Below are 11,455 nucleotides of genomic sequence, written 5' to 3'. Positions count from 1 at the left end.
GGTGTGTGCCGAAAAATACTTCTGGTTCTACTCATTTCTTCACGTTCCTCTTCCACTCACGGTTGGTGCGTGGAACGAATGAATGTCGGTAAGAGTCCGTGTGAGCTCGAGTTCATCGTATTTTACCGTCATGGTTTATTAAGAAATATACCCAGGAGAAAGTAGTGTATCTACTCGTGTTGGAGCGTGCGCACCCAGCATTATGCTGGAGTTCGTTGAGGAGCGCCGTGAAGCTCTCGTTCTTACTGCATGCGGTAAGGTGGTACAATTGCGATCATTTCGGACAAATGTTATTGTAACTGGAAATATATTGAGAAAAGAAATAATTTTAACTATGGCACTCGTTCTAAATGAATATGTAACACAAATATTACACAATTACAAATGTTTTATAAACACAAAAAAAGGTTACAGAATTGAGAAAAATCGATCGAAAATGTACCACACTAGGTACAATTGTGATCACTTCCTGGTACAAATTTGATCACTGGCATCTTCCACATAAAAAGCACTTTTTCCCTCGGGTATCAACGCATACTTCGTAGTACCAAACATTGCATTTTTGGCAGCGAATCCAGTCACCTTTAGCTATTGATTTTGCACTATAATAATTCAATAAGCAAAATCCACATTTATTGTCATTGTTTGCTGGCGATTTGAAGCTTGGTACAATTCTTTCATCATTACTCACAGACGTACATTTCTCTTTGTTGTTATTGTTGCATTTGTTCATTGCTTTCCTTGTACCCTGTTGAAAAAGTTTTCTCTTGCTCACCTGAAGTGAGTCTAGCTGATGTCTGTGTTTTCCTCTTCCGAGACGATAATTTTTTCTCTGGACTTGGCAAAATGTCCTTAACAGCGTCGTGCTGAGAAATGGTACTGGACCCCGGCGTTACGGATTTTCCGTGTTCTTCAGTTACATCTTTTGAAGATAAGGGTTCTTCTCCCATAATTCTGTTAGTAGCTTGACTGGTGGAGATTGAAGGAGCAGGGGCTTCGAATAACGTTGAAGGTGCAAATATCTCCTCGGGAACAATGCCTTTGCAAAACGGTATTATTCGTGTACATTGGAACCCTTTGACTGTGCACCCAAGGGACGCAGTTTTGCTCCAGGCATCACAGAAAATAGTACAGAATCGTTGTTTTGCAATGCTTGCATTGGGATTGCGATGAATTCACTCAGTTTCATTTCTGTGATACTGAGCCTTTAGGCACTTGGGGAAAGTTCTATCTAATGGTTGCAGTACATGTGTACTGTGCAGAGGCAATGCCAAAAGTTCTGTCTCATTTTCCCGACAATATTCTACAGCATCTAAGCTGGTATGGCTGCCATGGTTCTCACTAATAAGAAGTGTAATAGGGCTACCCATTGTTTTCTATTTCTTGAAGTGTCGAAGCCAGACCATGAACAATTCTTCATTAATGTATCCCGATTCACTCATATCCATAATGGAACCTGGAGGTAAGCCATCTTGAAATTCATGGCGTTTCCTCACTCCTTTAAAAATTACCATTGGTGGTAAATACGTGCCACTTGCATTCATGCATGCAGCAACAGTCATATTTTGTCCTCTTTCCACGTTTGTTAGTGAAACAACTTCTCGCTTTCCTTTACGACTTACTATTTTTGTAGGTCTGTTGTTAAGAGGAAAGCCGGATTCATCCATATTATAATACACTCCGGTTTATCAAACAAATCATATTCATTTAAGATTTCTTCTAAATTCTGAAAATGTTTACTTACTTCTGCTTTATTTAAGCCTTGAGCTATGGCTCGCGAAAGACCCTCGGGTTTTCTCAGGCTAAGGTGAGTGTATCTCTTAATAAATGCGCTAAACCAATCGATTCCAGGAACCTTGCTTTCTTTCCATGGGTGTTTCAAATTATTTATCTCAGCTAACCGAAACGCAGCTTTTCTTAACTGGAGTGACGACAGACCCAATCATCGCTGTTCTAGAAATAAAGCTCTCTGGACCAAAGCATCTTCCATTTCAGAGCTGAGTACCATTGGATGACTAATTCTGTTTTCTATAGGACTAGGTGGAGTTAATCCAGTTTGCATTTCTATTTTAATTTGCACTTTACCATGTAAAGTGCTGAAAGGAATGTCATATAATTCTGAAGCAGCTCGAACGCTCAAATGTCCACTCATTACACTCTTTATTGCCTCATCTAATCATTTCCATTTATTGTAGATTTTCTTTTCTGTTCGTTTTTGTGGCATCTAGAAAATAAGAAGTGGCTTTAAAAAATCGCGTAGGAAAAGGTTTAAATACACAGAATTTATTTGCAATAATTGTGTATAATCATGACGGACTAAACTAAAAAACTGCATTGATCGAAATTGTACTAGGGTATCGAAATTGTACCATTTTTCTAATCGAAAATGTACTATTGGTGTGAGTGAAATCACGAGTAAATAGCAGTGAATTGTGCCAAGAGATGGCAGCACATGTCACAGAGGCTTTTCCCTGTAGCTGCCTCGGAACACGCCCGAACGGAAAACAAGTTTCTAGCCTCACTAATATAGAATTTGCAAGTGCATGGAAACTAGAAAATTTGTAAGACCGCGTCAGACTAAGTAGCTTCACTTACCTCTTAATAGGAAAAAATTTATATCTCCGTAACACAAAGTGGCGTATTCTTGGAAAAGACAGGAGGAGCTGTAGAAACCTGCTACACTACAACGCCACCCAAAGGCAAGAGCTGCCAACACTACGAGACTGACAAATGGCGCGAAACCTTATGTTGATCGGAACTGTGCCTATATCGAAATTGTACCACCTTGTTCTATACAACTACGAAACAATGCAGCGCCCTTCTGTGTATCTCGTTTATGTCTTGTACCTGCTAAGATTTCCAGACTTACAAGTAATTACTCATGAATCGATCGAACTAGTGGATTGAAAGATACTGCTTTCGAGAACGAATTAAGTTTTGTTATACTCTTCTAACGAAACTCAAGCGTGACATCTGCTTTTACCCCAACCAGTTTTATGTTTCATTTAACATTTAATTCACGAAGCGTTGTCTTTCAGGCCGAGATAAATTCTCTACCCCCCCCCCCCCCCCATAGCTTTCTTGAACCGCTAGCCCTACAACGTTTTACTGTCGCTTGCATTATCGCCTCTTCTGTTGTTGATACGTGTTGATGACGCGCACTAGAGACCGAACTCCGTGGAGTATGTATCTGTTTTCTTCAATATAGTGCAATATATGCTAGCAGAAGTGTGTCAACTTCAACCATCCTAGGTTTGCTGAAATTCGCAGTTGGTGGATGGAGGAAGATGTCAGTGCTATAGATCAAGAAATAGACGAAAAAGACTACTATTTTACAATAGCCAGTAATCACAATTTCGACAGTGAACGAGGTAATTAATCAAAGTAAAAAATTCAGGACTATGGTGTTTGGCACTTACCTTTTTCTCCAATTAAATACTTACTATTAGTTAAAAATCAAATGTGTTCTGAGTAGCGGAAAAGGGAAATGTCAATTCCAGCACTGAATGTCAGTTTTCGCGGACTCCATTTTTGTATCTATCGATTGCAATTTTTATGTGCAAGTTTAAACCTGGGAATTTAGTTTTGTGTGAAAATTCATTTGCAACAGAGATAATATAATTTTTCGGAATATAAAGTTTGGGTCCTTGATAATTCGTTTATTTGTACTATTTAAATAACTACACAAAAGTATGTGATTTTGTGAGATAAAAAGTAAAATACTGCAGGCTTTATTTAGCCTTTATCAACAAGGAGTGCTTCAACAACACTTATTGTAAAAATAAATGTTATACAACTTATAATTTTCAAATGCTTTACACGTTCAATCTCAGTTTAAGCATAAGGGTACCAGACACCTCACATCGTAGCACACGTTACAGAAAATCGGTTTTTGAGTTAAGGGTTAATCGAATACTTTAGGAGAGCATTTTATTTTTACTTAACAATAGGGGGGGGGGTAACCATTCTCGTTTGATATGTCCCTTTAAAGGGTGCTACCAGTTGCGCGGATCCATTTGTGGTGTTCACAGGACGTAGGCTGTCAACAACAGCCGTAATGAAACTAGTTCGTCCGAAGTTGGCAGGCGTCGCCGCTTCTGGTGCGTGTCCCACCGGGACACTTTTTCGCCGCCTTTCAGCTCGACTGGCCGCGTTTCCGTGTCGCAGAGGATACTTCCCGTCTTTTGATGCCGGTTTTATAGCTTTATTGCCAGCCAGCGCGTAGCGGAGCGGACTCGCTTTGCGCCGGGTTTTGCAGCTGGGCCGGCTGTGGCCGCGTGTTGCAAGAAAGAGAGAGAGAGAGAGAGAGAGAGAGAGAGAGCGGGCTATTAGCGCGGCATCTGGCCGCAGCGGCCGGCTCCACAATTACCGGCGGCGCCTTTGATCAGTGGAGCGCGCGCTAAGCGATCAGACACGCCGCCAGCGCCGCGCCGCGGCCGGCCCGAATAATAATCAGCGCCGCTGCCGCCGCCGCCGCCGCCGCCGCCGCCTGACTCACGCGCCACGTCCCCCGGCCTGCGCTCGCCGCCCACCTGCCCAGCGCCGGCCACAAAGTAGCCGCCGACCAGCTCCCGGTGCCTGCCTTCTGCTCCTCACTGCCCCCAGCTGCAGGAAACGTCACACGAAAAGCCTCCCGAGTTGTTCCATCCAGTCCCACAGCTGCTACTACCAGACTATATCCTGCAATCTTAAGCGTAGTGAGGACACCCTGTGCACCCCATCCCAATCACCATCCAAGAATTATCCAAGACTACTCCCTAAAGAAGGGAAGCAAAAGGTGGAAGGAGTATATGAAGGGTCTATACAAGGGTGATGTACTTGACAATATTATGGAAATCGAAGAGGATGTAGATCAAGATGAAATGGGAGATACGATACTGCGTGAAGAGTTTGACAGAGCACTGAAAGACCTGAGTCAAAACAAGGCCCCGGGAGTAGACAACATTCCATTAGAACAACTGACGGCCTTGGGAGAGTCAGTCCTGACAAAACTCTACCATCTGTATGAAACTGGCGAAATACCCTCAGACTTCAAGAAGAATATAATAATTCCAATCCCAAAGAAAGCAGGTGTTGACAGATGTGAAAATTACCGAATATCACTTTAATAAGTCACAGCTGCAAAATACTAACGCGAATTCCTTATAGACGAATGGAAAAACTGGTAGAAGTCGACCTCGGGGAAGATCAGTTTGGATTCCGTAGAAATATTGGAACACGTGAGGCAATACTGACCTTACGACTTATCTTAGAAGAAAGATTAAGGAAAGGCAAACCTACGTTTCTAGCATCTGTAGACTTCGAGAAAGCTTTTGACAATGTTGACTGGAATACTCTCTTTCAAATTCCAGGGTAAAATACAGGGAGCGAAAGGCTATTTACAGTTTTTACAGAAACCAGATGGCAGTTATAACAGTCGAGGGGTATCAAAGGGAAGCAGTGGTTGAAGGGAGTGAGACAGGGTTGGAGCCTATCCCCGATGCTATTCAATCTGTATATTGAGCAAGCAGTAAAGGAAACAAAGGAAAAATTCGGAGTAGGCATTAAAGTACATGGAGAAGAAATAAAAACGTTGAGGTTCGCCGATGACAATGTAATTCTGTCAGAGACAGCAAAGGACTTGGAAGAGCAGTTGAACGGAATGGACAGTGTCTTGAAAGGAGGATATAAGATGAACATCAACAAAAGCAAAACGAGGATCATGGAATGTAGTCGAATTAAGTCGGGTGATGCTGAGGAAATTAGATTAGGAAGTGAGACACTTAAAGTAGTAAAGGAGTTTTACTATTTGGGGAGCAAAATAACTGATGATGGCCGAAGTAGAGAGGATATAAAATGTAGACTGGCAATGGCAAGGAACGCGTTTCTGAAGAAGAGGAATTTGTTAACATCGAGTATAGATTTAAGTGTCAAGAAGTCGTTTCTGAAAGTATTTGTATGGAGTGTAGCCATGTATGGAAGTGAAACATGGACGATAAATAATTTGGACAGGAAGAGAATAGAAGCTTTCGAAATGTGGTGCTACAGAAGAATGCTGAAGATTAGATGGGTAGATAACGTAACTACTGAGGAGGTATTGAATAGAATAGGAAACAAGAGGAGTTTGTGGCACAACTTGACAAGAAGAAGGGACCGGTTGGTAGGGCATGTTCTGAGGCATCAAGGGATCACAAATTTAGCATTGGAGGGCAGCGTGGAGGGTAAAAATCATATAGGGAGACTAAGAGATGAATACACTAAGCAGATTCAGAAGGATGTAGGTTGCAGTAAGTACTCGGAGATGAAGGAGCTTGCACAGGTTAGAGTAGCATGAAGAGCTGCATCAAACCAGTCTCTGGACTGAAGATCACAACAACAACAACAACAACAACAACTCCCTTACCAACTGAAATGCCTACTGAAACTCCGTAGAAACCCAGACTGGCAGCCACCCTCCGACCTTCCAACAATCTGACAATATCCCTTACGCCGTATGCTACCCGCAGTAGATCTTGTCAGATGCTATATACATTCACATTCCTACCAAGACATTCCTACTAAGACTCACTGTCTCACCCTCCCCCAAAAAGCCTCACTCCTTCGAGAATTGCGTCACATGTACCAATACTTCCTGCAAACTCGTCACTGGGATACACTCACACGCCACTAGTAAGTGCAGAGACACATCTGAAATTTATTACACTAGTGGCCATTAAAATTGCTACATCACGAAGATGACGTGCTACAGACGCGAAATTAAACCGACAGGAAGAAGATGCTGTGATATGCAAATGATTAGCTTTCCAGAGAATTCGCACAAGGATGGCGCCGGTGGCGACACCTACAACGTGCTGAAATGAAGAAAGATTCCAACCGATTTCTCATACACAAACAGCAGTTGACCGGCGTTGCCTGGTGAAACGTTGTTGTGATGCCTCGTGTAAGGAGGAGAAATGCGTACCATCACGTTTCCGCTTTGATAAAGGTCGGATTGTAGCCTATCGGGATTGCGGTTTATCGTATCGCGACGTTGCTGCTCGCGTTGGTCGAGATCCAATGACTATTAGCAGAATATGGAACCGGTGGGTTCACGAGGGTAATACGGAACGCCGTGCTGGCTCCCAACGGCCTCGTAGCAGTCGAGATGACAGGCATCTTATCCGCATGGCTGTAACGGATCGTGCAGCCACGTCTCGATCCCTGAGTCAACAGATGGGGACGTTTGCAAGACAACAATCATCTGCAGGAACAGTTCGACGACGTTTGCAGCAACGTGGACTATCAGCTCGGAGACCGTGGCTGCGGTTACCCTTGACGCTGCATCACAGACAGGAGCGCCTGCGATGGTGTACTCGACGACGAACCTGGGCGCACGAATGGCAAAACGTCATTTTTTCGGATGAATCCAGGTTCTATTTATAGCATCATGATGGTCGCATCCGTGTTTGGCGACATCGCGGTGAACACACAATGGAAGCGTGTATTCGTCATCGCCATACTGGCCTATCACCTGGCGTGATGATATGGGGTGCCATTGGTTACACGTCTCGGTCACCTCTTGTTCGAATTGACGGCACTTTGAGCAGTGAACGTTACATTTCAGATGTGTCAGGACCCGTTCTTCTACCCTTCATTCGATCCCTGTGAAACCCTGCATTTCAGCAGGATAATGCACGACTGCATGTTGCAGGTCCTGTACGGGTCTTTCTGGATACAGAAAATGTTCGACTGCTGCCCTGGCCAGAACATTCTCCAGATCTCTCACCAATTGAAAACGTCTGGTCAATGGTGACTGAGCAACTGGTTCGTCACAATACGCCAGTCACTACTCTTGATGAAGTGTGGTATCGTGTTGAAGCTGCATGGGCAGCTGTACCTGTACACGCCATCCAAGCTCTGTTTGACTCAATGTCTAGGCGTATCAAGGTCGTTATTACGGCCAGAGGTGGTTGTTCTGGGTACTGATTTGTCAGGATCTATGCACCCAAATTGCGTGAAAATGTAATCACATGTCAGTTCTAGTATAATATATTTGTGCAATGAATACCCGTTTATCATCTGCATTTCTTCTTGGTGAAGCAATTTTAATGGCCACTAGTGTAAATGCAAAAACGCTGGAACTGCCGCCACTCATAAGCTTTTGAAGTGCTGCAAAGCATTCCATCGACTCAGAGGCAATGACTACATACTTCACTAACAACTCTTCCATAACATCCATTCCTTACCTGATAACCTGAACAGAGCTGACTACTTTGCATCGTATCTCTCTGACATCTTCTCCATCTGTGATGACCTTCATTTTGATTACTCACTGTTTCCTACCATCCATGAACGTACTAACACTATTGTCCTGCCCCTGGCTCCCAGCTTTCAATACTTGTGCAACGTCCCACATAAAACACGTACTTCACAGAAAAAATAACCCATCTCCTGGTTACAACCGCATCAGCTGTCAACACCTTAAAGAATGTCCCCTCTCCTTTCTTGTCACCCTTGCGACCCTATGCACCACTATCCTGTCCACAGGTTACTATTCTGAGTTCTGACAAACCTTCAAAACCCGGCATTGCCTTAAACTCAACAAACACCTTACTTATGCCTCCTTCTGTTGTCCCATCTGCCTTACTTCAGTGTTCAGCTAGGTCTTCGAATCCATCCTCTCCCATCACATCCGTCAACACCTGAACCAACACCACCTTCTTCCAGTTACCCAGTGTGGCTTCCATCCCAATTCCTCCTCTAATGACGTGCTCCTGCATCTCACCCTCCTCCTATCCCACCAACTCAACTCCCATAAATCTGCTGTTTTTGTCTCTCTCAACTTAGAGAAAGTCGACGACTGTTTATGGCATTCTGGTCTCCTTTTGAAACTCCATACATACACACCTCCAATTTACTATGTCTACCTTATTGTATCCTTTCTATCTTATCACCCCTCCTTTGTTATAATTAACAATACCAATTCCCATATCTTCTATCCCACTGCAGGACTGCCCAAAGGCTCAGTCCTCTCCCCTCTACTTTATCTCTACACTGCTGATATTCCCCCTCCTTCATTAGGATGATGACGCCGCTTTCCTCGCCCTCTACCCTCCACTATAAAAATCCTAACGATTCCTCCAAATCCATCTCACTCAGTTTACCTCCTGGTGTAACCGATGGCTCCTCAAGATAAACCCCTCCAAAACCCAGCTGATAATTGTAGGACAAAACACACACACATTACACCTCTATCGCTTCTGCATTATCATTTATGATCATCCTATCCAGTTAACTGAACACTTCGTACTAACCCTCGACTGGCAGCTAATGCGGAAACCTCACCTACTAACCATACAACAGAAAACCTCTAAACTAAAACTATTAATAGCCTGAGCTTGGAGATTACACTCCTCCTCTCTCCACACCTACAAAACCCTGATCTGACCCATCCTCTGCTATGCAAATGTTTTGTGCATATCCACACCACCGAAGTTCTGTAAGTTCCTCCAAATCCTCAAATTCCAGGCATTCTGTCTCGATTTCTGCATCTGTCTACCTCTCCTCACACCGATCCTCTACCATCTCATCAAATTCCAAATGTTCCTCACTCACATAGATCACCTCCACGTATACTATACTATCTCCAAATTATATTCCAATAACCCCCTGTCTCCCCTCTGATCACGAACCCTGGTATGTTGCTGTACCTACACACTCATATCCCTCCATCACCACATGTACGCCGGCCGGAGTGGCCGAGCGGTTCTAGGCGCTACAGTGTGGAACCGCGCGCCCGCTACGGTCGCAGGTTCGAATCCTGCCTCGGGCATGGATGTGTGTGATGTCCTTAGGTTAGTTAGGTTTAAATAGTTCTAAATTCCAGGGGACAGATGACCTCAGAGGTTAAGTCCCATAGTGCTCAGAGCCATTGGAACCATTTCTACACGTACACACTCTCCATATCCTATCTCATCGCAACTTCAGCCAACTCCCCCTCCCAGACAAAAGGTTTTGCCCTGATAGCTATCACTTCTACCAACTTTAACTCTTCCCCACCTATCCTACTCCAAATATCAGGACTCCTCTCTCTCTGTCTCCCTCTCTCCACCTAACCCCATCCATTCCGTCTTGTTACCACTACCCTAACCACGCACCAAAACCCTCCCACCCTCTATCTTTCCCAGTTTCTATCTTCCGACTATCGGCTTCAACACCTACCCTCATCTCTAGAGTTTTCCCTACCTCTCTACCCTGTAGGATATATTCTATCCTCCTGAAATACTTTTTTCTCAATGAAGGTCCTTCAGATTTTAAGTGAAAGTGCAGAGCTTCAGTGTTTTTTTTCTAGAATAATTTCACCATACTGTGATCTGTTTCTAAAATGTATATATTGACATTTTCTAGATGTCTGTCTTTGATTTTTAATTTAAATTAATAAATCAGTCCCCATGTTCTTTATATCATCTGTTATATTTTTTTAAAAAAATATTCTTGGCTGAAGAGTGGAATACTGTGCTGCTGACAGTCCACCCTAACCATATGGAGCAAAGAGGATGAAGGTAACAGTAAATGAAAAAAAGTGGTAAGGACTATCGTGGCATCCCACAAGGCCCTGCTTATTATTTAATATCTTGTGGTTAGAGGCCTGTGCAGATGCGAATTTCCGCCGTTGTAATTCGTGTTGTCTTAATATATTAGACTACAGTTATTTTATTCATATAGTCCGTTTTTCAATGGTATGTTAATCCAGTGATCAGTCCCTTCCTGTCGAATGGTTTAAAGCAAAAATATTCTGTTACCTTATAGTCTGAAAGGGTACAGTACCGCCCGACATTGAAAATAGGTACAACATACTTCATTATTTTTGTCAGAACAACACATTTTTTTCTAATAACTCAATTTCAATTAATACAGCAAAGCCGGATACCAGTGTGGGAAAGAATGACAATTTATTTATTTAATTGATCACATGTGCACTCCCACAAAATAAATCCCTACATCCAGTTTGGTGAGATGTGTGAAATGAATGAATGTATGGTCGTCTGCTAACCGCAGATAGTGAATGTAAATATATGATCATCTTTGAGACGATCCTTTGGTGGGACCAAAGAGATGAAACTTACCTGAGCTTTGAGCGCCTGAAATGTGGCTGACCAATACGGTAGCAAGGTGCTCCCTCACTTCAGCAGAGGTGCGAGAGGACCTCGAGAACGGCCATGTTTCAGCACTCTGCCGCTGGATCTTGTGCTGTTATGACATGTTTTAGTTGTGCTCCGTAATGACGAAAGAATGGAGACATGGTATGCATGTGGAATATTTAAGAGTAGTTTGAAATAATAATTTCTCTATTTCGGGGACTTTTGTGGGGAGAATTAAATGTCAGGCAGGTAATATTAATGGGATTGTAGTAATCTTCACAAGTGACCAACGGTCACAATGAAACCACGTGTAGCAATAAGTTGAAATACTTCCGTGTGCTTAAGTTAAGCTGAAT

The 11,455-nt window shown here is 43.2% G+C and overlaps 1 protein-coding gene across 1 annotated transcript in view; it reads right to left on the bottom strand.

The window, feature by feature from the left end:
* Nucleotides 1–4,328: 4,328 nt before the first annotated feature.
* The window catches only part of LOC126088451 (translation initiation factor IF-2-like), a 69,513-nt gene continuing 62,386 nt past the window's right edge, over nucleotides 4,329–11,455 (bottom strand). The window contains exon 2 of the mRNA XM_049906593.1: nucleotides 4,329–4,532. Coding sequence (XP_049762550.1) covers nucleotides 4,329–4,532 — 204 coding nt within the window. The remainder of the gene's footprint in view (nucleotides 4,533–11,455) is intronic.

This window comes from Schistocerca cancellata, chromosome 6, assembly GCF_023864275.1.
Source record: "Schistocerca cancellata isolate TAMUIC-IGC-003103 chromosome 6, iqSchCanc2.1, whole genome shotgun sequence".
Lineage (NCBI taxonomy): Eukaryota > Metazoa > Arthropoda > Insecta > Orthoptera > Acrididae > Schistocerca > Schistocerca cancellata.
Note: the sequence above shows the minus strand (reverse complement) of the source record. Positions and strands in the feature narration are given on the sequence as shown.